The 27,384-nt window shown below is 45.1% G+C and overlaps 1 protein-coding gene across 5 annotated transcripts in view; it reads left to right on the forward strand.

Moving 5' to 3' along the window:
* Positions 1 to 27,384, forward strand: part of fhod3a (formin homology 2 domain containing 3a) — a 53,080-nt gene that overhangs the window by 17,603 nt on the left and 8,093 nt on the right. For 2 of the 5 annotated variants that reach the window (XM_086171381.1, XM_086171383.1), the window contains exons 4-18: positions 12,122 to 12,189; positions 13,161 to 13,266; positions 15,531 to 15,625; positions 16,252 to 16,363; positions 16,481 to 16,575; positions 16,685 to 16,828; positions 17,233 to 17,477; positions 17,586 to 17,612; positions 19,699 to 20,064; positions 20,202 to 20,345; positions 21,691 to 21,750; positions 21,821 to 21,955; positions 22,726 to 22,776; positions 25,479 to 25,696; positions 27,044 to 27,349. In XM_086171381.1, the coding sequence (XP_086027507.1) occupies positions 12,122 to 12,189; positions 13,161 to 13,266; positions 15,531 to 15,625; positions 16,252 to 16,363; positions 16,481 to 16,575; positions 16,685 to 16,828; positions 17,233 to 17,477; positions 17,586 to 17,612; positions 19,699 to 20,064; positions 20,202 to 20,345; positions 21,691 to 21,750; positions 21,821 to 21,955; positions 22,726 to 22,776; positions 25,479 to 25,696; positions 27,044 to 27,349 (2,172 nt within the window). Of the gene's footprint in view, positions 1 to 12,121; positions 12,190 to 13,160; positions 13,267 to 15,530; positions 15,626 to 16,251; positions 16,364 to 16,480; positions 16,576 to 16,684; positions 16,829 to 17,232; positions 17,478 to 17,585; positions 17,613 to 19,383; positions 19,507 to 19,698; positions 20,065 to 20,201; positions 20,346 to 21,690; positions 21,751 to 21,820; positions 21,956 to 22,725; positions 22,777 to 25,478; positions 25,697 to 27,043; positions 27,350 to 27,384 lie in introns of all 5 variants that reach the window. The other 3 variants (XM_086171382.1, XM_086171384.1, XM_086171385.1) reach the window with 3 other exon arrangements.

The raw sequence follows: 27,384 nt of genomic DNA on the forward strand, positions 1-27,384 counted from the left end.
GGCAACAACATTGGGATGTTTACGTTGGACCCCACATACCTGCAGCTCTACGGACTCCGCCTCACAAAGGACCCGCATGGCATGACTGGAAGGCACCTTTTATCATTGTCTTTTTTTTGAATGTAGAATGTAGAAGCCAACCTCCGCCTGCTCCAGTGATCCGTCAGTGGTTCGAAAGACACCTGAATTACCACGGGACTTATAGTAGGCTTAAACTTTTGATACAATTTGATTTTACGATCTTCCCTTTCAGATAGTAGCCAACTTTATGCCTTTTAAACCTGCAGCTAGTGCTCTTCATTTTGACAATCTGCTCAAAATGCGCATGTTATCACGGAACACACAAACATAAGGAAATGCATTTGATGAAAACGTTGCTAGATTGCATCAGTGAATTGAAAAAAAAAACTTGATGGTGAAACGGTTGCATTTTTTTAATCCTGGGCTACTCACTAAATGTGCCATATCCGAGCATAATCCATCTTTGAAAGGGGACGGTAGCGAGCATTTAAGCCGGTCATCAACCAGCGGGAGAGGAGTGTGTCTCTTCTGTTTAACTAGTATTTGTCCCAGAAAGCGCATCCCAAATGATTGACAAGTAACTACCTTGGTGGGCTGAATCAGGATGGAAGGCCTCGACCACATCTCCACTCTCTCATCTAAATATGGTCACATCTGGTTCCACAAAAACAAGTTGGTGACGGCCAGAATCCCAAACTGGATTCCACAAACCAATGGGTGACATCACAGTGGTCAGATCCACTTCTTCTATCCAGTCTAGAGGGTAAGAAATATCCAATTACATTTGTGTTATGTCTGGGTCTGTGCGTTTCTGCACCTGAGTGTGCCTGCACAAACGTCTGGCTGGTCTGTTTTAATCATTTTCAACCTATTACATAATGCAATAAAACATTACAATTACCGCAAGCTAAACATCTCGCGCGCGCACCAGAGAATGTGCAAGCTTGGCGTCCGATCCGGCTGCTGGGTCGCGGGAATGATGGGTTTTAGGGGCTGTGGGGAGAAAGACGGGGGGGAGCGACGATTCCAGGGAGATGGTGAATCGCTTAGGAAAGGAAACACAAAGGAGGAGGAGGAAATGCACCTGCCAGACGTTGCGCCACCTCGCCAGGCCGTCCATGAGTTATGTCATTATTCTGTGTCTTGCTGACTTACAAGTTTGAGGTGAAAAGCGAGCGAGGACAGAAGGAAGACAGAGAGAAAGGAAAGAAAGGAAACAAAGGCAGGAATAACTTAGAAAGTAAGAAGGAAAGAAAGGGAGATAGGAAAAAAATAAAAGAAGGAAAAGCAAAGAGAGTGAAAGGCAAAAGTAGGAAGTGATGGCTTGAAGGAGGAGGAGAGAGAAAGGGAACAAAAAAGAAAGACAGAAGGAGGAAAACATGGAAAAAAAATCAAATGAGGAAAATGTTAGGCGGACGGAAAGGAGTGAGGAAAGGGGACGGATGTACAAACCAGTAAGGGGAGGGGATGGAAGGAAGAATGATCCAAACAGGGGCGGAAGGAAAGCAAAAAGAATTAAGAGAGGACATTAGAGAAGGAAACGAAGAACGCGTTCGATCAAGGAGTCGGGAAGCACGAAAGAAGGAAAGAGAAAAAAAAGGACTGAAAGAAAGAATATAAAGAGAAGGACTGAAAGGCAGAACAGTTTGACACACTGCGGTTCACCTTACTATAATCTGCAATTATTGGGGGGTTAAATCCGTTTGGGGGCTATTGCTTTGACAGCTTAATATAGACATTAATTCAGCTGGATCCACTTCTAACCCCGTGTTTTTCCAATACGGCCTCTGTGTCACAACCGGCACAAATCATGCCTCAGTCCAACACAAACACACGCTTTCTGTTGTGTTATACAATATTTATATCCCGTCTCCTATTTTTTCCATTCGGCCGGAGGCTTTTTGAGAGGAAACCTACAACAGTTCCTTTCCAAATAATAGTGGAACTAATAACAGTGCCTTTGCCTCGTACCGAGGATTATTTGACCACGCCTCGATATTAGAAACTCACACACACACACACACGCACACACACAAGCGAGGAAGTGCCGCAGACGAGTGAGTCACGATAAGATTGTACCAAACTAATCCACTCAGAAAGTAGCAGAACATATCCTCCATCATCCCCCTGTTTACTTTCCGTGGCTGCCATTGATCCATCTGTGTCTACTGTGCTACTTTTGAGTGTCTGCGTCGGTGTTGGCAGATATGCGATCTCAAAAATTCATAATCGCCGAACGATTACCGCCAGGTTTGAGCATCAGCTAGTGACGCTGATGCGTCAGGAATCTTGACCAATGAGGACTCCCTCTCTATTAACAGAGGAGGTCAGAATCACTTTTAATTTGCTTTCATCAGCAAATTCGTGTCGAAATCCTCTCATCGTGGCAACTGGAGTTGAATTTCTTCACCTGAAGATGTTCAGGCCTCATCCCAGAGGCTTCTTCAGTTCTAATGACCCATGGGGAGTTTCTAAATATGATTGCCAGGGTTTTTGGCGGGTCCAGGGGATGGTGGCTTGTTATATAAATGTAAGAGTTGATTAGCAGAAGCTAGGTCTGAGGTGGTTGTTATCATTCGTTAGGACATAAAAGCAACTATTGTGGGATTGCCTGGATTGGAAAGCTAAACAAAGGAGTGGAACCTGTTGGATCCCATGAACTGAAGCTCAGATGGAAGTTCCTGGGGGCTGGTTCTGGTGGTGGATCTTTCTGTGTCTGAGGACCCTCCTCTGTTCAGAGATGGTTTTTCTGTTTTGACAAAGATGGTTTCTTTGACTCCTCTCTTGAACTATCTATCTTCTCTGGCTGGAATATGAACATTGGTGTCTTCAAACGAATGGCCCTTGTCCTTCCGGTGCAGCTGGACGCCAAGTTGAGTCCTGAAGTGGTGCCTTTCCTTTGTCGGACCATCCGTTTTGTGCAGCGGTTGTTCGGTCTCTCCGATGTAGACATTACAAGTGATCACAAGTGCAAGTGACAGCATGCTCCACATTCTCGATCTTTTGCCCAGGCGTTTTGTCCTTGGGGTGCACCGGTTTTTGTCTCAGGGTGTTGTGGGGTTTCAAATGTACTGGTATATGGTGTTCATTGAACACCCTTTGGCGTTTGTCCGAAACACCGGTAAAGCGTACCCTTGGGTGGCTTGCAGAGCCAATCTCCGGGCGATATGAGGATGAGCACAATGCCAGTAGCCTGTTGGCTAATGGACAAGTATAGCGACCTTAGTCGCAATCAGTCGAACTCGTTTCATTTGGCCCTTGACACAATTGTATATCGTGTGCTGATTATGGATCCAACTGCAAACACGTCGCCAACCACCAGTGAAACTGAGGAGGCGGGACAAAGGAATTAGTGTCAGTAGACAAGAGCGACAAGAATCAGCAGGAATATCAGGACAGCGATGGAGGGAGCGGGCAGACGGAGCGAAATTTGACTGTACTCATGTTTGTTTACTCTCCACTGTGGCTCTGTTTACACGTTCCCTTGTCCTCGGCTGGTACCGAACCCCCAAGTTGCTCCCGATGGCTTGGCTCTGTGCACGAGTGACTGATTGCATCTCGATGTAAAGCATTGTGCAAGTTGAGAGCGTTTCATTGAAATGATCAAAGCTGTGCAAGAAATGTACAAAACAAAACAAACCCCAGTCCTAATTCCCGGTGCTCATATTTTCAGATCCCCCCTCCCCTTCACCCTGGCATCACTCTGCTTGCTTAATTTATCAAAAAGATGTCTTCCCCTTTGTGCGTCGCCGAAGCACACGGAGGAGCCCGAGCGGAGTGAGTTTAGCTTGTTAACACGATTACACAATCTGACAGGCAGAACTTCATTCTTCTCCTGACATGCGCTGTCACTGCACATGCACACAGGAGCCGGTCAATTAACGCTGACACCGAGGGCGAGCGTGAGAAGGGAGAGAGAGAGGGAAGAGAGTGTGACAAGAGGGTTGGTGGTGGTGGTGATGGTGGTGGGAAAACACTGGGCGCTTGTTCCGCACGTGCACACCAGTATCTGGGAGTGAATGCGCTGATATTTCCCACAATCAACTTTTGTTTCAGGCTGCAGAAATCCAGGTCACAAAAAAACTCCACTACATTTTGTAATGTTCTCCCTGCTGAACATACTTGAGTTTAAACATGCGTGGTCGGAGTTCTTGTACTTCCAAGTTCTGTTGTTCTGCATTGAATGACCTGCTTGGGAAGGAGCCAACGTGCCTGACGAATCTGTATACAGTAAATATGAAGCTGAGGCCAGCGGCTGATTGGCTCACCAGAAAGGCAAGAGACAAGGGGAAGTTTTTTTTTTTTTTTCCAAAGTAAAACCACACCTAACAGCAAGGGGTTTTGCAAATTGGGAGAAATTCATAAACTGGCCTGCACAAAAAAAAAAAAAGAAGAGATTATTGTAACTTGAAATTTGATTTGCAAGATGGTAAATTAGAAGGCAAATAAAAGCAGGCCGCCGGTTTGTTTTGATTTCTATCAAAAATCAAATTACCTCTCGGGCTCAAGGCCAAAGCGGCTTCATGTTGGGTGAATGCAAGCACTATATTTCAAATTAAATCCTATTAGTGGACACAAAGACTGATTATGAGCCCAAACTTGTGATAAGAAGAATTCTAGTAATGGGCAAATGGAGTTTGGCAGAGGGTCCGAAGGTGTCAGAACTGTATGTGTCTATCAGGCCTGTCATCGCCATGGTAACAGATGCAGCATACACAGAAGGAAAAACTAAGTGCCTGATTCATCTTTGTTTGTATTTGTGGAATTTAACTTAGAACATATTCTGATCTGTTTGTTAGTTTGTGAGCGTTTCTGCAGACATGTTGGATCCGTGTGTGTGTGTGTGTGTATGTGTGTGTGTGTGTGTGTGTGTGTGTGTGTGTGTGTGTGTGTGTGTGTGTGTGTGTGTGTGTGTCCATTATCGTGCATGTTGTTGTATGTCTGCTCTATATATCAAGATGTTCACCGTAACTATAAAATCATTAGTTTCCATAGATGTGGATTTATGGGATATAAAAGATTGTTTGCATTTATTCTCAAGTGTTTCCATTCCAGACGAATTAACAGTCAAGTGTGACAATTCAGTTCATCGCCCTGTGTGTGTGTGAGTTTGTGTGTGTGTGTGTGTTTGTTGCTTTGCCTGGTGTAATCTCTGTCTAGATCTATGCTCATTCTGGAAACGTCCTGCATCCCACAGTCAAAGCTAGGAGGTTTCACTCTCCCTTTCTCTCTCTCTCTCTCTCTCTCTCTCTCTCGCTCTCTCTCTCTCTCCCTCACTCTCGTTCTCTTTCTCATGGCCAAGACCAACAGACAGAAAATAGACAGTCAGAAAATAACAGAGTTGTCCTCAGTTCTCTGGACTTTGCTGTTCACCAGTTTTTCCTCTTCACCTCCCCTCGCCACGACACTGAAACCATGCTTTCTTACCCAGACCGTATTCGCCTCTGACAGATTGATGCGATATTTATTCCTTTAACTACAGATTCATGACTGCGCCACCCAACTTTATTGTCTTTCTCATCGTGCCTTTATTTCTGCATGTTTTTTTTTTTTTATAGGGGGGTGGAAACAAAGGTGCAGGTGGAGTGACATCTGTTGCTGGGACTGAAAACCTCACTCCCCTCCAGCATGAACTTCTGCTTCGTGTCCACTCCTTAAACATCTGCACAGATAAATATCACGTAGAACGTTTGTTTCTGTGACAAACCGTCAAACTGAATCTTGGTTTTAAAACTAAATACATGTGGTTCTACTAAATACTAACTTTTATTTAGTACTTATTGGAGGAATCAATTTGTACGGACTGCCATCCCGGCCACATTCACAAGACAGTTAGCCTTTCGACAACTGTCAGTGTGTTGGTTCAAGGAACCGGCTCGCGATTAAATGCATGATTTTCACCTTGAATCGACAGAAAGTTTGCGTGTCCACACGGTGGACCGCTTGACCCGAACAGCAGATGAACTTTCCGGACGTTACAGTGTTTGATACCCGACCCGTCCTATAAATAGCCCGATGTCCACCCGGGGAGGGAAGGACTTCCCGGGATTAAACCGAGCCCCTGAGCGTGCCATCACACCTCATGCTCCTCTCATTTCTCTATTTTCGACCCCCCCACGCCCCCAAGATCTCATTTAAAACCCAATGCACTGATTGGCTCGGGCAGCCAGCTTTGGGGCCTTTTTTTTTTTTGGTCGACGGCCGCAAACGAATCCGCCAGAAACACGAGTCAGCGCTTCTGACTTGGCTTAAAATGCAGGACCACCAGCTGTGCGACGTCTCTCTGCGGCCTTACTCACACACACTTGTGCCATCTTTTAGTAAATCCCCTTAGATGACCTGTGTGTGTGTGTTTGGCATGTGTGTTTGGCAGTAAACATCCACGTGAGGTATTTATAGTTGGTGGATTCCAAGCCCACTCATGACTCATTTTGATATTAAAGTAATTTTGTGCAAACTCTGAATTTGATGGATATTCTTATTGTTTAAACAAAGAAACTAATCAATAAAGGCGTTGATCACTTGACCAGTAATGAAATGAATGACTCCTTCAGTAAAGTCAAGTACAAGCCTCTATATCGGTGTATATTTTTGTTGTATGAGGCGTCAGCTGTCGTTTAATCTGGGGCATTGCTGCATATTTGTCTCTCGCTATCGTGCACCCCTCGTCCGAGCAGATTCTATTTTTAAATGTCAGGTTGTGATATTTAAACTCTTTTGTCGGTGATTAATCTGCACTTTGTTGTATATACAGTAGTCTGGAAAGTGATATCAGGTGCCGTCCAAGAGGACGCGTCGATTGGCCTGCCGTCTCATCGGTGGTCCTCACGTAACAACGGCCCCCGAGGACAGATAACTCCGCTGACATTTTGTGTGGTCAATACAACATTTATCAAGTATTTGCACATGTATATACTGCAGCATGTCATGCATGTTGGGGTTGATGCATGTTTTCTGTATGATTTTGGGGATTGCTGGGAGTTTTAGGGGTCTGGTTTGGGGTGCAAGGAATTCTTTTTTTTTTACCTCGAAGTGGCGGGATCAGATGTATAGCAGGCTTGTAAAGCTATTAATCAGCTACTGCCGATTAAAAGGACGTTTTACCGTCAACCAGGTGTCTTTCTTGTCCAAAACGCTACAACACAGTATTTGCATACATATAGGCCATTTGTACTGAACTATTTTAGCTTTTTCTTTTTCTTTAATGTTTATGTTTGCATGAGCGCGTACAATGCAGTGGGTTCCACTCGTATTTTAATTCAGTCATAAAGCCCTTTGTAACTCAGAGTTGTCGTTAAGTGAGGACCACCGGTACAGAGTAAATTCTCCATTTTGGCGCTGGTGAATTTTCTGAAAATGGAGGTGAAAAAGAAATTCACGTGACTTAAAATGAAAATGGCATTAGACAGCGCTGACGGAAATGACTCACTGCGCCTTTAAGAGTCTAATCTTCAGAGTATCTAGTGGTAGGATTTTTTTTTTATGATGCTGTACGTCTGCCCCTTCCACGTTCTGTGGAGCTTCATCTCTAGATTCCCATAGGCGTGAGTTGCTGGGAAAGATGCGCTGAGCAGCTGAGAATCTATTGTTCAGGACAGGATGCCCTTTTTTTTAGGGCTGGACATCCAGCGCAGCCTCATTCACTCTGCGACTATGATACAGTGCGATGTGTATTGCATGTTGCCGTACTATCCTCTGTATGACGGCGGGGATTAAACTCCGTTGCCTGTCGCGTTCTTCTGCACGTAGATGTGTAGATGCTGCAGTAAATGTTCAGGGATTAGTCAAAGCTGAAGGGTCACAGCACTAATCTCATTATGGCGGGGGGAGAAGTAGGGATACTGAGCGACTTAGCAGACAGCAGCAATTCCGAGGGAATCCCTGTTGCACTTAAGAGGACACACACATACACACACAATCGTGCACACGTGCATGTGTTTTTTTGACACATTCTTAAACAGCTGTATGAAACGCCTCATTTAGCCACAGGTAAATAATATATTGTGATAAGAGGAAGAATAAATCTAAAGGCAGATGAGGGAGGCACAGCTGATGTACAATAAACATGATTCCCTTTAGCTGAGCTGAGACTGTACTCGTGCTGATGCTTTGATAAAGCCACATCAGAATGTAAACAGCAGCAAGGACCGGGTGCCACTACGGCGCTCCCTCTGTAAAGTGTTTAATTATAGAGGTCCTTAATGGAAAAAGACATTTTGTATGGTAATTAAAACACTCCCGTTTTATAAAATAAGCAGTTTATTGGTTGTTAAAGTGATGGAAAATGGAGAAAAAAGTGTGCATCAGTTTCTCACAAAGCACGAGATGTCACCCTTGACTCTCCAAAGAGTTGAATTTGCTGTCATAAAAAGACAATATCGGGGTTTTCATTCCTTTGAATATGATTCAAAATTGACGTAGATCACATGAGGTCATTGGTGGAGGTGAGTTGAGAGTCCTCTGAAGCAAAAAGCAGTCCATCTGTCCTCAATCTGCTGGTCTCCGTTGGCCTGCGCCCACTCATGCGCATAAACACATGCACGTTGGGCCCGGTGCCGCGCCGGCAGCAATGACTCAGTGAACTCAGTTCAGCTTTTCTTGTGACAATAATAAAACCCTCCAGCCAAGAAGAAAAAAGAGGTGACCCCCACACATGGACTTGCAAATCCTCCCTCATAATGCCACTCCCGTCTATTTCTTCCTCTCGCCTGCATCCACTTGCCTTCCCCCCACTCTCCACTGTGTAACTCCAAAATCGAATGGTGACAGGGCCGCTCTGGTCGTTTTGATTGAAAAAAGGTGACTTAAACTTCAGGGAGAGACGGAATGCACGTCATGCCCGTCATGCCCGTCATGCCCGTCATTATGTCAGATCTTTCATTTGGAGGATGGAGGGGAATTACATGTGGTTGACTTTCTTAGCAGCCCTTGGCTGATTGGAGCGTCATGATTACTGTGCTTTGTACATGGTGATTGCTGGGCTCATGTGAACTTATCTCTTGGGCTTAAATAAAGTACTTGTAAAGAGGTAAAGTTGTATATGCGTCTTGTCTTTTTTTGTGTTTTTTATAATTGAAACTTGTGATAGAGAACTTTCCAAACATTTATCAAGAATTGTATTGTTGTGACATTTCCAAAAACGTCATCAAACTGTAATTTTATTTATTTATTTTTTTAGAATACATTTACACATCAGAAGGTAGTAAATGAGCTTTGTTTCTTTTGGTAATTTATTTGATTATTTTCAACCCCCCCCCCAAAAAAAAAAATAAAAAAATTCATAGCATGAAATAAAAAAAATCAATGAAATTAATATTTTTAACCTGAAATATTTGTTCCTGTTGGCAGCTGAGTTCATTTGCATTGTACATCTTACACATGTTCATTGCACAAGCTGATAGCACCTTCTGAATATGCTTATATATATTTTTATATATTCTTTTTCTTTCCCTGTCTTGGCCCTATAGACAGTGCTTTATTTTATTTTATTTCTATTTTATACTACATTATATTTTATTTTGATTCCATTGATTGGACATGACAGAAAGGGATTCCTAATGTGACTGACATCAGGTCGAATTAAAGATATCCTTATTTTAGTTCACCCTGTGAAATAGCTTGATAAAAATAGCGTCACGTGCCCGATTGGCTCCCTACCAAACTAAATCAAGCCAAGTTCAGGTCTTATCACTGCCGCTGACATGCGTCGGATGCACAACAGATGCTTCAGTAAAGGTTACCCTGACAGCTCGTGGACGGTGAAATGACTCTTCAGGAACTGGCAGAGTGTCCCCATGCTTTCAATTGCCACTTGATTTCCAGGGAAACCTTGGAAAACAATGAGAAGCAAGAGGAAAATTAAACAATTTGTTTTATTCAAGAGTTATTAGGGCCGAGTCATGGTCTTTTGGCACAACTGATACAAACAAGGTTACTGTTAGCGCTCCCTCTCTATCTTAGAGACAATGAATGAAGGAAGGAAGGAAAAAATACAATGTTTCCAGAAAAAGAAATAAATATAGCATATCTGATATTGCAGTAAACGTCTTTGGCCTTTTGTTCACCTGTTGCGTTATTATTTTGTCGTATGCTTTAACCTAAATTCACTCGACTGCTTATATTGGGGTTGGGGGGCGTCATGTTGTGCACTATGTTGATTTATAGTGACTCCTTTGTGATAAACATTGGATCCTTATTCACTTTCCTTTTAATATCCAAGAACGGTAGGAGTTTCGGGGACTGAACCTCAAAACTATGGGAACCTCTGTTTCAGGCCTTGGATCTGTTTTGATATATTAATGAGGGAGAACCAAATAATGATTTCTTTTCCTGTGAATTTTTACTGTCTGTTTCCCAGACATGTATTGGCGTAGCCCTCATGATTTAGACGATGTAAAGGCCTTGGCTGATTTTATTACCCCCGCGGACTATTACTGATGTATTTCACGAATGTCGCTGCCAGTCTTGCTCCTGCAGATGGAGAGATAGAGCCTGTTATTCCTTGTCTGTGGCTGGAATGATAATGACGGTGACCCCGGCCTTGGGTCGGACTCGCCTAGTTTGGAGATTGTTACCGCTGAGCTCAAGACGACGGGACCTGCAGCTGGGTCGGTCCACGTCTGGGCCCACATGAGGGGGCGGTTTGGCCGTTCTGCCCGGCTCTTAACTTCACATGCTTTTATCCAACCCCCTCTTTTGTGAGGGATTTGTCATCGACACGCAAACACGGGATTTATGCACGTAGGTTCCCGAACCCCCTGCCGGCACAAAGTAGAACACACAACTGTTAGTGTGCAGAAACACACAAACGTGCACATTGAGCTCAACGGAGAGCACTTATTGTAATTATTCCTCTTACATGTAATCTAAAGGAAAACAAGCTCTGAATAGAATACAAAGAGCACATGGTATATGAATGGCGGTTGTAGAAATGGTTGGTTTTTTGCTATACGGATGTTTTGGAGAGAAAAACACACCATTTTGTCTGCGATTGAATTTTACCACGTTGTATTTCATTGCCACACACGAAGGCACGAGTCGAGAAGCATCCGTCACACAAAGGACCGTGAGTTGGGAGAAATGTTTAAGAGAGGCTACATTCTGGTTAGTCAACACGTTGTCATCACACTATACTAGATGCAGACCTATTGTGTCAATCCAATGAGCAAATGACATTGCTGTGGCAACCAACATTCACCCATCGATATCCAAACTGATCTTAACGTCCATCAGTAGAACCTTGTTATATTAATCAGTCTCCGATATAGAATGAGATACTTTTACTTTGAATACTTTTTTTTTTCCATTAAAACCGGGATATTCGTTGAAAAACTGCCCCCTCCATGGCTACGTTTCCAAGTGTTTGTTTCTGCAGGTTATCTATGCTGCAGTTTTCTTTTGATTTAAAAACCCTGTTTGGGTTAATCATGACTTCAGCGTTTCATCTGGCCGGAACCAGGTTGTTGATTAAAGTTAAATGAATTATGTGGCGACAACATTTAATCATTTTCAGTGCAACTCGATCTCATGCGCACTATGAGAATAGTTTTTATTGTTTCCAAAAAAAAAAATCGTCATAAATCCACTTGACAGTAGGCGGATATTATAACTATTTTTGAACAAGGCGACGACTCTTGCGGCGCAGGATAGAAGGGAACTATCAAGACAATAGTTCAGAGCTCGGTCGATAGCCGTTGACTCTTTCCATGTCGTGACCTGAATACCTCACCGCTGAAACTCAGCCAGCAGCTCGTTAACATTCCAATACAACTCTAATCACCGCCACCATGAGCGTGCATGTACGCACAGGAGCCCGGGTGTGCACGTGTGCACTGAAAAAAGTGAAAGGCTGCCACCCTGCACGTTTGAGTGAAGACGCGCCGAAAGTGTGCCCGGCTCAGGTTTAACCGCCGACCCACCGCCCCCTTCATCCGCCTCCCGACACTGGTTCGCTCTGCACGCAAATGAAACATATGATTATCGGTGAGAATGGCCGGTGCCCTGGAGGAGTCGGCAGGAAAAGCTTGTTCTCATTGCTTCTTACATCTTACTTTCTATCTTTTGTCATAAATGAGCGGCATGTTTTCCTGTTTCTCTGCAGAGAAGCTGTATAACTCCAATGGACGTGACTTGAGAAGGGCGCTGTTCTCCCTGAAGCAAATCTTCCAGGTAATGCCTACGCCACCATCACCACCATCTTCATCAGCGCTGTTTGTGTCCGTGGGCAGTGTTCCTTACCTGACACAACGACCGACATCAATGCGCCATTTCACCTAGTTCCTTGGTGCACGTGTGTGTTTGCAGTAAAAAAAGTCCCGATTTGTGTTTGACACACACATACTTAGATGGCTACATGGTGCTATACGGTTATCTTGCAAAGAACGGCTTGGAAGTGATTTGAGAAGAAATAGAAATGCAAAAGGAGAGATGGGTTCTGAAGACATATTTGGGTGTTTTTTAACCAGATATGTGTCAGATATGATAACATTTCTGGTTATACTGCAACAAGTATCTATTTTTTATAGATTTTCATCTATTCTAACACACCTTTTTAAATTATGTCCAACGCCAGTCATTTTCATTTGCAACACACACAAGTGCACAGGGCTGTCACTGGAAAAAAAGAAAAACGGCACTTATAACTCATCCCTTACCGCTGGAATACCCCCAAAAAAGCCTTATGTACACGCATAGCTTGAATGTCACGCCTGAACCTGGTTGTTGCTTTTGAGTGACAATTTAATTAAAATGTTAATTAAATCTCATCTTCATGTCACTGCCTGTGAAGGCAAAATTAAAAACAAAAACACTCATTTCCTTTGCTCGCATTATAATTCTGTTGGACGGAGCGCAGCCGAGACACAGTGGTCGTGAAGGAGACCGGACGTGGCCTAGGACGTGCTCCTATTAGATATGACAATCCGTCAGGTCAGACAAACACCCGGCCGTTTATACATGGAAGAAGCGAGGAATAGTCGATGTGGCGTCGACTTTCTTTTCTTGTCCTGCATTTACTACACCCTGGTGGCATCTGCAGAGAACACACAGCATATAGAGGATGGCTTGATGTGTGACGTCCATGTGTGCAGAAAACAGATTGCGCACAAACCGCCTTTTTATTTTATTTTTCTCCTCCACAGGACGATAAAGACTTGGTACATGAGTTTGTGATGGCCGAAGGTCTGACATGTCTCATCAAGGTGGGAGCAGAAGCAGACCAGAACTACCAGAACTACATATTAAGAGGTACGGTCTCTGTTTCTCTACCGCTCGCGTTCAAAGTAAAAGTTTTACGCCGGTCAGAAACTTCAACTTTATTGTCCCCGGGTGAATAGTTGAAGCCAGGTAAAAAAAAAAAGAGAGAGCGTACAGACACCAGCAATAAAACCTTGGGAAAATACTTGAGCAAATGAAATGACAAAATTTGGAAAGAGAGAATATTTAGCCGTGTCTGACGCCATCGTCTTTTTGCCGAAGCTACACCAATAAAAGCGTCATTGGCTCTGATTTAGCAGTGTGGTGGCAAAAGAAATGATAACAGTAATGATATTTCCACCTGCTCCATCTGGTCTTTTCTTGTCTGAATCACAAAGTCACCAGAGATTACGCAGAGAACTCTTGTCTCTTACAACCAGAAGATGGATATAAAGTGCTTCCCTCAGCTCCTACTATAATGATTCATCCTGCACGATGGAGTCCTGTGTTTTAGACCTCTTCATTTCGCATCGTCGCTCCCCTCTTTTGCTCTGCTGTCAATCATTCAGCCTCTTTAAGGCATCCCTTTCCACTGCGTCTCACCTTTTCCATCGTCTGAGGTATTTGCTTTCGAAACGCGGCCAGGTTTTTGCAAGAGCAATAGGTGGTCTCCAGCAAAATAAGTAAAAAAAAAAAAAATAGCAAATGAAACTTTTTGGTGAATTATTTGCACTATCAATAAATATGTTCGATTCCTCAGAGATGCTTTCAGTTTTACTTTCACACTTAATCACACACACGTTGCTTTGCGATGTTTTACATACCGTAATTTCTGGACTAAAAGCAGCTACTTTTTTGACACACTTTGAAAACTGCGGCTTAAACAACAATGCAGCTAATTTATGGATTTTTTTGGGGGGGACTAATGAGCTTCATGCCCCTCAAAACATTTAGCATCGAGATAACAGACCAATGAAATTACTGTGAAATTCAGAGGCTGTTCAATTCGGATACCAAAGGAGACGACTTTAATGGTTTTAGTGCGACTTTTCCTTGTGTTATATTCATTATTAATCTGTTTGCATCAGCAATGTTACAGGCATTGTACGGAAAAAAGCATTTCCAGTACGTATTTCTGTGTGAATATCTCGTGTTACAAAGTGGACACCGGCGGCTTATAGACAAGTGTGACCTATATATGTAGACAGATTCATTTTGTTATTTTTAGCCGGTGCAGCTTATATTCAGGTGCCTTCAACAGTCCGGAAATGATGGTACTTTCTGTCATCTAAACTATCATTTCACAATAAGGCGTGTTTTCCTTTGCTATTAACTGAGTGATGACTTGCTCGTAGCAGCAATGTGATGAAGGTCGGAAAAGCCGCCCCGCACCCTCCCTGAGCGGCGAACCCCCCCCTAAGAAAAACACCGCAGCCAAGCCACACTCACAGCTCTTTATTTGTGTAACTGCCAAGGGCCCGTTCCAAATAGGACTAATTGCTCAAAGCGCTCCGAAAAATACAATCTACTTGTCATTCAACGAGACATGAAAGCATGGAAACATTAACATTAAACTGGTTATTAGTTTATGCTTTTGCTCTAAAGGCCACTATTAAGAGAGAGGGTCAACCCCAAGCTTGCAGCATGTATAAATACAAAAGTATATTTACCATTTAAGACCAGCCGGCTTTTTCGTGTGTAAATAACCACTTCTCAAAACCCCAACAAGTAAAAATTCAAAGACATATTTTCATCCCATTCTGAGAATTCAAGGATTTCAAGCTTTTTTTTTTCTTATCCTATGCAGAAATACAATCATAATAATAACAATGATAATAGAAAATGCTTAAAAGAGAATCAACAGACGTGAATCATTTGATACCGTTGCATAACAAAAAAAATCATTTAAAGTAAAATTAACGTATACATTTCACCATCACGGATCACCGGAAACACCGATCTCCAAAGTCCGCCGTAACTCTCGTCTTCGGTTTGTAAAAACAAAAACACTGAAGCTCAAAGGTCAGTCAACATTTCCTGGAAACACTCAGTTCGAGGCAATGAGAGGGAAACCATATGCCGGCCGGCCCGCTGTGGTAACATAAAACCAAAATACTTGCGCTTTTCTGAAATGTTAAACACAGTGAGGCTCTCCTCAGGACCCGATGCAAAGACGGAAGAAACTTTGACGTTTACTGTCATTTATGTCCGGTTAAGTGTCTCACTAAAATGCAGCTAATAAAAGACTGAATTCAGGATCAGTCGGTAAACTTTATCCGGCAGTCAATATCTGCATTTTCCTCTCTTGTTTTCAGCACTGGGACAAATCATGCTGTATGTCGATGGAATGAACGGCGTCATTGGCCACACAGAGACGATTCAGTGGCTCTACACACTTGTTGGCTCAAAGGTGAACATACACACACACCAGGCCTGCACACACACACACACACACACATGAACACACACAAAGGTTGCCGCTGGCCCTATTGATTGCATTCTCTGTCCTGACTAGAGAGAAAACAATTAATCGACTGTGTGGGGTCTCTCATTGTCACCGGGCGGGGTAGTGAAAGCTGTGGTGGAATGAACAACCATCAGCTTTTACAAGCTGCCCAAATTGAAAATGACCCCAGCATCCATTGGTGCTGCAGCATGTTCTCCTTCAACTCTTAAACATCCAAATATTGCATCGAAAAGTCCTTCTCTTTTCAATAATCCAGCTGCGACGAAACCCAATAAAACGAGGATTCAAAAGAAAACCATCAGGAGGTTATAATGTTATGTGTGGCAGTAGCTTGCTAATAAACAGGCAGCTAATTGCGTGAATATGAACAAGGCAGTTTTCATCTGCAGTTTTGCATTTTAGCGCATCGTATCAGATGAGATCGAAATTTCCGGGACTGTTCGATATCTTATGACTGCAACTGCAGCCGCCCACTTTATGAGGCAAATAAGCGAAGTGACATCATTGTGAAATAATTGTATTATCAAAATTCACTGTTTTGAGATACATTTCTCTCTCCCCCCTTTTAGTTCCGTCTTGTCGTGAAAACAGCTCTGAAGCTGCTGCTGGTGTTTGTGGAGTACTCCGAGTCCAACACCCCGCTCCTCATACAAGCCATAACCGCCGTGGACACAAAGAGAGGTACAGAAGACACACATTGTTCTGTGCAGGGGTTATGTTTGGTGTCAGGCTTTTACAAAGAGGGCAGCTGTTGGTTTTATTTAATCTGCTAAAAAAAGAGGATGAATTGATTCCCAGGGTTCAAGCCGTGGTCAAATGCTATGGAAATCTTGCACGAGAAAGACGGCGTGGACACCGAGCTGCTGGTCTTCACCATGACCCTCATCAATAAGGTATGGGGTTACTGTGTTGGGAAAATAAGGTATTCGGTTACAAAGCCAGATGTTTAACGAATAGAGAGGCTTTGGAATTATTTTTTTTTTCGTATTTTTTTTACGGCAGACGCTGGCAGCGTTACCCGACCAGGACTCCTTCTATGACATGGTGGATGGTCTGGAAGAGCAAGGCATTGAGTCTGTGTCCCAGAGGCACCTGGGACGTAAGGGTACTGACCTGGACCTGGTGGAACAGCTTAACATCTATGAGGTTTGAGGACCAAATATTTTTTATTCTATTTTATTTTAATCCGTCAAAAAAAATGGTGGTCATCCCCGGCATGGTTTACACATTATACACATGGTTTACATGTTATACATGAACAGTGAAGCGGAGTTAAAAAGTAGAAAAAGCAGCATTTATTATGCACTTTAATTCGTATTTATTGGCATAATCGTTGTCAATTCAGGGGTTGTCTTGTCCTATCGTGGAAATTTAGATCGAAGCTAGAATGTAGCGGTCACCTTTCGGTACGCATGACACGCGCTCACATTTTGTATTGTATCATTTTTCTTTCATATCTCCATAACATGTATGATGAAATGTCAAGTACATGAGGACAAGGTGTTCATTGAATACTCGGCAAGCGTGTGTAAAGTCTGTTTACCCCTCAGATGACCCTACGGCACGAAGACGGAGACGACGACAGTCAGCCCCTGCCAGCGGGACGGCGTGATCGGCGACGAGCCAGCCTCGGTGGCGGCGGCAGTGGGGACAAGAAGCAGGGTCTGGAGAGGAGGCGAAGCCGCAGGGCGTCCCTCGGGCGGTCGGGCCACGCTTCCCCCTGCAGCCCCGCGTCCCCTAAAAGAGCCGGCTTCCACCCTTTTAACTCCCAGAGAGCTGAAGACGTGAGTGAGAGGTGAGCATGGTGGGAAAGAGGACGAGGCACAACCACAACCACCTCTTCTTGCAGGGTTTATTAAGAAGTATGAGTGACAGATTCTGACTTTGACGGTTTCTGCTCCAGAGCGCTCTCAGGCCGCCTCTCCTCCATGTGAGTTCCGAGGTCCCGTAAAACACGGTGACACCGCAGCCCTCTAAGCACCCCCTTACCGCCACTGCTTCTTACCCATGTGCTGTTACAGTGTCTCAAAGAGAGAATCAGAGCTCTGCAGGCATCACGGGTGATCCCTTCAGTATTAAAAGCACCCATTTAAAAAACAAAACAAACTAATAGGACCACATTGAAAAGACAAAGCTAAAGAACGTTGGTGTAATCTTCCTTATTTTCAATATTTATTGTGAAGGATTTCTTTTCAAAAAAAGATGAAGTTTTGATGAAAGGAAGTACCAATTTTCAGCAGGTAATTTTTTCTTATTTGAAGGTCGTGCTTTGGCGAGTATTTCCGGGAATATGAAATTCTATGATTGAGAAATGGAACTTGCTGTAGGATAAGGAAACAAATTGATTTTCCTTCATTGTCAATTCTTTTTTCCCCCCTCAATGTGGGCCTAATATTGCTCTCCGCCCGCACAAACCCCATTTGCGTATAATCCTAACAAGGGTTCACATAAACACGTCACCCTAGGCTTTCTTCAGCTCAGTGTGTGAACGCTCTGTGTGGAAATGTGGAGGTGTGCGCTGCCGCTGACTCCAGGTGAATCTTCACCTCCCCCTTACTCTCTACCGGCGAGGGAAACAGCCACTGCGCGTCGACAGACAGTCACATGGCCGAATATGTTTTTCTAAAAAAACGCAAGGCCCGTGTTGTTTGTTTACGTCGGGCTTGGCATCAGAAAGAGGAGACAAACTTACGTCTCCGGTCATGTGGAAGAATGTCCCGCGGCCCACAGCATCCGCTTAGCAACGGGGCTCATCGGGTTTCACTAGACAAAACAATTTAGTGACGCTGATCCGGGGTCAGTTGTTCAGCCGTGACACGTCCTCATCTTCAACTCTGTTATTTTCTGGAGTGTTAATCCACGGGTTTCCTCCCTCTAACGTTCCCCGCTATCTGATAAACCCGCTTGTTTGTTTGCTCGGGGCCAATCCCATTTCACTCCCCGGCCCGACCGGCCCCCTTTCGTCTTGTTCCCGTGTCTCCGTTCTTTTCAAGGGAAGGGGCGAAGTGCAAATGATGTCTTGCCCTCCACACTGAGGTTTTTGTATGACTCTCCCGACAATAGACAGACTTGCAAACAAGGTTAGACACAAAAATAAGCATTTTCTCAGGAAAAGGAGGTGACCTCATGATTTTGTGATGCGCTTTGCATTTATGTGAAAGCAAGGCTGGACAAAGAAAGAATAAGTAAAGAGGCATTAAACAAAAGAAAAATTAAGACGAGCTGTTGTTTGGTTTAGCATCTATTTTGAAAAACCCTTTCATAAATCTTTAAATCTTAGCTCGACTCACATCACAATAGTCACTCACATCACAATAGTCACTCAGCTCATTTGCCGCCAAATGCAGATTTCTAGCTAAGTCTTTTTACAGATTGCCATTGTATGCGTGTGTGTCTGTGCGCGCCCTGTGTAAAGATATTAAAAGAAAAGAAATATCAGCACGACAAGGAAACAGATGTTCATAACTTTTGCGCACGTAACTGCCTCTCGTTTGTATTTTAAACCAAATGAACCATTTAAAAAATTTGAACATTGCGAAATGGGATTGGATGTTTGATTTTTGGACAAACATCTAATCATCACCATGGTAACCTCCCCTCGCTTCCCTCCCGGCGTCATCCCCCCACCCCGCTTTCTCAAACGACTGTGCTTTCCGTGTCCTGTGCATCATCGTCCCGTCTCACCTGCCCCCCCTCTGCAGAGAGGAGGAATGTGAGGATGGTGTGGAGAAGGAGGAAGAGGAGGAAGAGGAGACTCCGGTGACTGAGTCTGATTCCGATGTGCAAGAGGGGGCTTTTACGGTGTCTAATCCGAGCACCCCAAGGTATTTTAGGACGTAGCCGGAGCCGGGAAGGGAAATATGGGCCCGGGAGCTTCCTGTTAGACGAGCGGCACGATTTCCGTATATCAGATCCCCGTGTCGGAGTGTGACTGTTCAGCTGAGGCGTCCGTTCTGCATCGATACGGCCGCTGTGGTGTTTTCACTCCTCACGTGTTTCCGCTCCTCTGTTCCTAGCCGCCCTCCGTCCGTAGGTCAGCGGTCCGGTCTCCAGTCCATCACCGTCACATCTAGGAAGGAGCTGATAAACGCCTCCCAAACCTCGTCCACGACTCCCTCTCCTCCCGTACCCTCCCCCGTGGCCCCCCCTGCCCAGCCCTCGCTTTTGGCCACCTTACTGGCCAGGAAGAGGTCAATCAACACCGTCCCGGCAACCAAGGAGGTCAGCCCTCCAGCACGGGGCAGCTCCCGCCCCTCACCCGAACGCCTGCCCTACACGCCCCACTCACCATTCCACCTTTTCTCCTACGACCTGGACGAGGAGCCGTCGCCCCATCCCCGAGACGAGCCCGGCGAAGAGTCGAACAAAATGCCGTCGCCGAGGTTAGAGGGGAATCCGAATTCCTAGAGGCCCACAAGGCTCCTCTCTTCCTCGTCTTTTTCAGTCACCAATTCTCGCTTTCACTTGCACAGTGACTTCATTTCCAGACCAACCCAGGCCGGTCTTCTCACTTCTTCAGCTGCGTTGCTCCACCCTTCTATCATCACCCGTTCTTCCTTTCCTCACGTCACTTTTCCTCACCGCAACCTTACTTTGCCTGTCAGCGTCACCGCCTCGCCCTCCCTTTTCCTCCAAACACACCGACAGTCTCCTCATCTCTCAGGTCGCTCCTCACTCCCTAGCATGATCCTCCTATGTAGAACTCTGCTGCTTTCCTTGCTCTCTATCACCTTCAGAATTATGTGTGTAAATGTTGAATATTCTCTTCATGGTAATTGTGAAGTGATCTGCAGATCACTGATGCGGTTTATGACTTTTGAACAGCTTAACAACAGCATTTATATATATGTGTGTGTATATGTACATATCAATATATATATATATATATATAACTATGTTAGACTGGTGCAGGACATGTATGCTAGCTGTGAGACAGTGGTGAGGTGTGCTGTAAGTGTAACAGAGAAGTTCAAGTTCTTGTTTGCAGGGCAGATGGAGAGGCTGACAGATGAGCTTAGACAGGAATATCCATGGAGCGTGATTTTTGCAGATGACGTGATCTGTGAGAGCAGGGACCGGGTTGAGGAAAGTGTATAGAGGTGGAGATATGCTCTGGAATGGAGAGGAATGAAGGTTAGTCGCAGTAAAACAAAATATATGTGTGTGGATGAGAGAAACTTGGGTGGAGCAATGAGGCTACAGAGAGTGGAGATCAAGAAGTTGGAGGATTTCAAGTGCTTGGGGTCAACAGCCCAGAGCAATGGAGAGTGAGGAAAAGAGGTAAAGAAATAGGTTCAGGCAGGTTGGAATGGGTGGAGAAAAGTGTCAGAGGTCTGTGAGATAGAAGACTATCAGACCAGCGATGCTGTATGATCTGGAAACAGTGGCAATGATGAAAAGACAAGAGGCAGAGCTGGAGGTCGCAGAGATCGTGTCATCTTTGGGAGTGATGAGGATGGATAGGATCGAGAATGAGTCCATCAGAGGGACACACTGAGATGGTTGGGTCATGTACAGAGTACGGATGCTGGAATCGGAACTGCCTGGCAGGAGGGCTCAAGGAAGTCCAAAGAGAAGATTTATGGATGTAGTGACAGAGGATATTAGGAAGTTAGTTGGTGTGAGTGAGGAGGTTGCAGAAAATAGGGTTGAAGGGAGAAGGTTGATTCGCTGTGGTGACCCCTGAAGGAAAAAGCCAAAAAAGAAGAAGATACATAAATATATAAATGACTTGGATTGACTGGAAGCCCCGTTGGTTCACAAATTCGTCAGAGAACTTTGAGCATTAAAAAGCAGCCGTGTGTGTGAGTGTCCACGTAACACGGAGCTCTCCGGAGTACCTGGAGGGATCTGTTACCGCTCATCTTGAATTTCACCACCAACATTCTCTATTACATAACAAGGTTGCTTCCCTCTACCCGTTCATCGGTGCTTTTCCAGTCAGCGCGATGTTGCGTTACGCGTGACCCGGGAAAGTCGATTTACCGTCTCATATTTTCTGACCCTAGGAATAGCGGAGTGGCCCCGTACTCCTCTCTCAGCAGCCCCTCCACACCCACCAGCACCAGGTGAGATGAGACCTGCTGGTAAAAATACCAGAATTGAACGTAGCCAACTAAAAGTGATGCTTCACCTCAGGCCGGCGCTAGGAGGGCTTCTGTCCTCCTCCTACCGACAACACCAGGAGTCTTTGGCTGCCGAGCGAGAGCGCCGCCGTGTGGAGCGAGAGGAGCGGCTGCAAAGGATCGAAAGAGAGGAGAGAAACAAACACAGGCGAGGATTTGTTGTTAATTCTTTGTTCATTTCTCATGCATGAACTGCAAAGAACAACGCAGAAATAAACCGCTGAGAATTTCCAGGCCGTCAGATGTTAAAAGTGTTTGAACTATTCAAAGAGAATGAACCGCCATGACGGAAACCTCAGGACAATTGTGGTGAAATGGATCAAAAAGAAGTCAAGACTGAAACACCAATGGAGTGATTTTTTAATTATAGGATTACAGAGGGGTGGCGGTGCCCCCGCCTCACAGCTAGAAGTATCCCGGTTCGATTCCCACAGGGGGGACTTCCTGTGCACGACCGCCATGTTATCCCAATGTTGCGTTGCTTTCCTCCGACTGCGTGTTCATTGGAGAATCGAATTGCCTGGCGAACGTTGTACGTCTCTGCGTGGCAGTTCCCGATCGACCCCTAGCACGGGAAAAGCAGCGTAGATCACGAATGAATAATATATAGACCTGTGTTGTTTGTTACTTTGAAAAGCTTCACTGAAGCTGTCCCGCATATGGAAACAGTCGGTTACAGTCAATGTGGGATTGGTTTTGAGTGATGATCACCAGTTTCTCACCCATCCCTGTATAGTATTAAAAAAAGACTTTTGATTTTAGGCATGAAATGAGGTGCAATATGGAAACGGTCTGCAGAAAGTAACCTCCATGGCATGATTTGGAAACATGTGGTGCTCTCACCCCAGAAGAACCCGGCGCCGGTGTTAATGAGAGACGATTGTATTTTGAAAGTCTCCGTTTGTGTGTCTCCTGCAGCCGTGGCTACATGGATAAAATGGAAGAGGCCAGGTTTGCGCGTGAGGAGAGGTGAGTGTGTGCACTCACTAAAAACAACACACACACGCCGGGGGGGGTTGAACCCGGAGGGAATATGCCGGAGTCTGTGGTTTTTGGGGAAATTCGGTAATAACGTAATTGTTTTCAGGTTAAAAAGCCTGGCCCTCGCTGGACTCTTTTTATTTTTATTTTCTTTGTCCGCCTCCCCTCCTTCAAGGAAGGTTTTTTTTATCCGTGTGCTGCCAGAGAGTTAGATTCAAACATTCATCAGGCTCCGCACGCTCAAACCACTGGCACGTACAGTCGCAGGCGTGGGAAGGATTTTCATGAGCCGCATGAATCTTTGCTCGTGGGCCGAGGCGGACGCGGAGGATATGTGAGGTCGTGACGGAGGATCCGGCTTGTCACACAAAAAGGTGGTCCCCGGAGAAAAGCCACGGGCAGAAAAGCTAGAAAGTGTCTCCTTGTCTTGTCTTTCCTCTCCACTGCTGAAGTGAGAAAACACAACTGAACGTTGTGGCATTATGAAATGGGATTTAAAATCTGGTTAGATTTTTATTTTTGCACTCTCACCTCACAATAAGAAGGTCCCTGGAAGGACTCGCCAAGACTTGCTGAGAGCTGGAGGAGTAACTGAGCCGTGGAGCGTGTGGGAGAACCTCAGAAGAGCCCCATATTCAGTATTTATTTTGTAAGGGAATATCATCTCGCTATCAGGAGAACCTGAGGTTGGACCCCAACTCACCTGCTCGTGGGATTCGTCTCACTTCCCCGCTCTGCAGAATCCGACCCAAACGAACATTTACAACACTGAAGACAAAACATCTCTCCGCCAGAAACTGTGAAAATAATGACTTTTGTAATCAAAACAATTATCAGCATATAATATTTGTGAGTCCTCCCTGCCATCTGTTGGACCTCGGGGATGTCTGTTTGCTATTATCTGGCAGAGTACCTCCATAATCCACCGCATTAATTCAAAATACAGTCAATAATTATGGATTTCTGGATAATCAATCCTAAGTGCTTTGTAATCCCTCGGCTCTGGAGCTGTAAGGCGCACGGGGCTCACACATATCTCAAGAAAACCTCGAGAAACAGCATTTTTTTTTTATGCAAAAAAAGCTTCTCTGAAAAATACTTTCAACTCATAAAATATAGCTATATTACATGCTGGTCTGTCATGGATTAGGGAAGGGGTGTCAAACATACGGCCCGTGGGCCGCCAGGGGGTCCAATCCAGCCCATGGAATACATCTACAATTTGAAAGAATACATAAAAATCATGAAGTACTTTTTTGAAATAAAAATACAGTTCCTATATTGTCTGCTAGGGGGGCACTGTTTTAGCCAGTCTTAGCAAGTCTTATTGTTAGAAATGTACCTGCTTTTCTGTCGGCCCCGACACCCTCATCAGCAAGATGCCTTTGTCAAAAAGAAGAAAGTAGACATGGAGTGTAGGGTTTCCCCCCCAAAAAATGGACCGCTTCTTATTAGTTCATTGAGGTTAATAAGAAACTTGCATGCTTGGTGTGAATGCAGCAAGTATCGGTGCCACTATGAGACTTGCTTTTCAGAGTCTCAGGTTGTTCGTCATGTATTTTTTAAAGGAACAGTTCATTACATAAAAATATTTTTATAATTTACCTGTTCTCCTTTACACTAAAACAAAGAATTTGAACTTAGTATTACTTCTAGGTAATGTGGCCAAAATGGATTAAATCACTATCGGACTTTGAATAGCGGTTAACACAGGGGTCGGGAACATTTTTGACTGGAAGGGCCATAAAAGCCAAATATTTCTAAATATATTTCATCAAGAGCCATATAGTATCTTTAACGTATAATACATTTAATATGTCTTACTTTTAATGTGACCTCTGGTGCTGCATGGATTTGTTCCGAGTGCCGCTTTAGATTTGACCTTTCATCGATGCAATTTTATCATAGCATATTAGACATACCTCAGATCCAAATGCAAATTCCTCTGTCCACGCAGCCTGGAATGCACGGTAATCATCGTCTTTTTTTCTTTTCACTGTCTTTTCCGTCACACGGGTTGAGGCGGATAAACTAGTTGGCTATCTGATAAAATGTTTTAAAGAAATTCATTTTCCTGTCGACTGGGTAAGGGGTCTGTCCTTGCGTTGCGAACGGGAACGCGAGGTTGGCGTCTTGGTTCAGCCGCTGAGGTTCAGCATTTTGAACTCCACACTCAGTCCTGGTGAGTGCGTCAAAACGTGGAACACGTGGGAGGCTTTGGACCCAGTTCAGGAACACAATAGACAGTTGGCCGCCATGCCTCTCCGTAGCCAATCAGGTAGCCATACACACACACACACGCACAGAGTGTTTTAGTATCCACTCCCTCCAGGCCTCTGAAGTAGCTCGATGCTAATGAACTCTGAACAGAAGCGCCACACATTCATGGAGCGATGGGAAAGAGGTGGAGTGAAAGGAAAAAGAAAGAGAGAGAGAGAGAGAGGAATGGGTTGCTCGCCCTCCATCCGCGCTCAGGCCAGCAGGTTGTATGTTAAAGATTATGGCGAGAAGAAGGAGGCTGAGGAGAGAAGGAGAGGAGAAGCGAGCGAGGGAGAACAGGACTAAGAGCCTCACTGCTGCGGCGATGATGGAGCTATTTATTCAGTGACTGATGGTGCGAGGCGCCGAGAGGAGAAAGCAAAAAGGGGTTTTGTGACACACTAGCAGCGTCTTCCATCTCCCCCTCTCAGGTATAGGAATGTGGAGCGCTTGGCGGCGGAGGAGTTTGAGAGGGAGCGCGTCAGAGGCTCCAGGGCTCGCCAAGACCTGGACCTGACCTTGGAGCCGTCCGAGGCCTGGCCCTCGTCGTCGCGCAGCAGCAGCCCATCCTCGTTCGCCTCCCAGGAGGACGCGGAGGCCGACCTGGAAGCAGAGACTGCCGCCGCCCCAGATTCCACCTCTGAGACTGGTAGGACGGCCGGAGGAGTGGGCGATGCTTGAAAGAGTTTTACTTATTTCTATTGCGTTTTTCATTTTCAAATTTTCAAGTTTCGGATCGAGTAAGAAAACATTTCCTCGCCGTGGTTACTTATTATTGAAAATCTGTCCAGTACATCATTAGTTAGTGCAACAACCAGTGTTTTACCTCGTTCCCGTTCCAGGCATTGTGTGCACACAACTACTTCTCCTTGCTTGTCTCATTTATTTGGCCATTTCTTGATTTTTAGTCCTCGTGGCTCCCATGACTCATTTCTAATATCATATTTTATTGAATCTTAATATAATCTTGACTCTCCGCTGCTTCATCTTATCTCCGCTGAGAACACTAAACCTCACCATTTCTGTCTGTGGAGGTTCTCAGTCATCCGGGTCACGGTAAAGTCTTGTCGAAATCTTCCTGTCTTGGCAACCGGACTTGAATTTCTTCACTTGAAGATGATATTCGGAAACTCCCAACAGATCGGGTAGAACGGAAGAAGCCTCTCAGATGTGGGGTGAAACATCTTCAATTGAAGAAATTCAAGATTTCGACAGAACTCACCATTTCTTCTGATTTCTTTTACAATATTGCAGTTTTCAGTCCTTGTGCTGTCTTTACTACCTGATCCATAACATCTGTGCAGCGTTCGTGGTCCATCTGTTTGTGAAAGCGGAAGAGTTTTGTAACTGTGTATAATTCTGTTCTACTTTTCAGAATAACCATTGAAAACAAATTCAGTGGTTTCTATTCACAGCCTGCTTTAGAAATTAGCATGCAGGCACGCGCAGGGTGGGGGGCAGATTACGGAGAAGGGGTGAGGCAGATGAGGGCACGCGGGGGGTGGGGTGAAAAACAAAAACAGAGCAGGAATGAGGGAAGGGGATACGGGTGAAAGGGTCAAACAGGTTTTTGAAAGAACTTTTTGAAAGCGTAATGCCAAAACATCTTGTGTGAGGGAACAGCCGCGCTTTGGGGGCGGCGGAGCGGCGGGGCCGTGGCCCGAACAGGCCAGTCTCTGAGGCCTGGCGGCGCTGTGTTATTCCAACGCTGTCTGCATCACTGCACAGACTGTACTCCGTGCACCGGGTACATTAGGGTGTTTAGACGTAAACAGGAACTTAATTCTTCATTTCCTGTCCATATCGCGACCTGGGCGATAACTACGCTTTTTGTACACGCCGTATTCTTGACTTTTGGGAAAAGGTTGCATGCCGGTGCGTGTTGATGGAAGCGGGGTCCACGTGCGGCAAACAGAGAGCCGGGTCGTTGAAGATAATTCCCAAATCTGCCTTGTGACGGATTAAAGAAGCCTCAACATGACTGTTTCTGTGGCAGGAGAGGCCGACGACTCCAGCGCCAGCGTGGAAACCGAGGAAAAGGAGGCCGAGACCGTCGCCGAAGAAGAAGAGCAGGAAAAGGGAGAGGAGGACGTGAGGGAGGAAGAGGAGGAGGCGAGCGAACAGCGAGAGCCGGCACAAGAAGAGGAGGGGAAGGAGGAGGCGGACGAGGAGGACAGCGGCATCCTGAGTGACAAAGAACGACAAAACGAGGAGGTGAACGAGAAAGACAACTGCTCGGCCTCCAGTATCTCCTCCGCGAGCAGCACCCTGGAAAGAGAGGAGCGAGGGAACGGCGAGAATGGTGTGTCATCCCCTATCCCAGAATGATCGCATTTT

This window comes from Fistularia commersonii, chromosome 24, assembly GCF_037954325.1.
Source record: "Fistularia commersonii isolate RoL2024-O1a breed Wild chromosome 24, RoL_Fcom_v1.0, whole genome shotgun sequence".
NCBI lineage: Eukaryota > Metazoa > Chordata > Actinopteri > Syngnathiformes > Fistulariidae > Fistularia > Fistularia commersonii.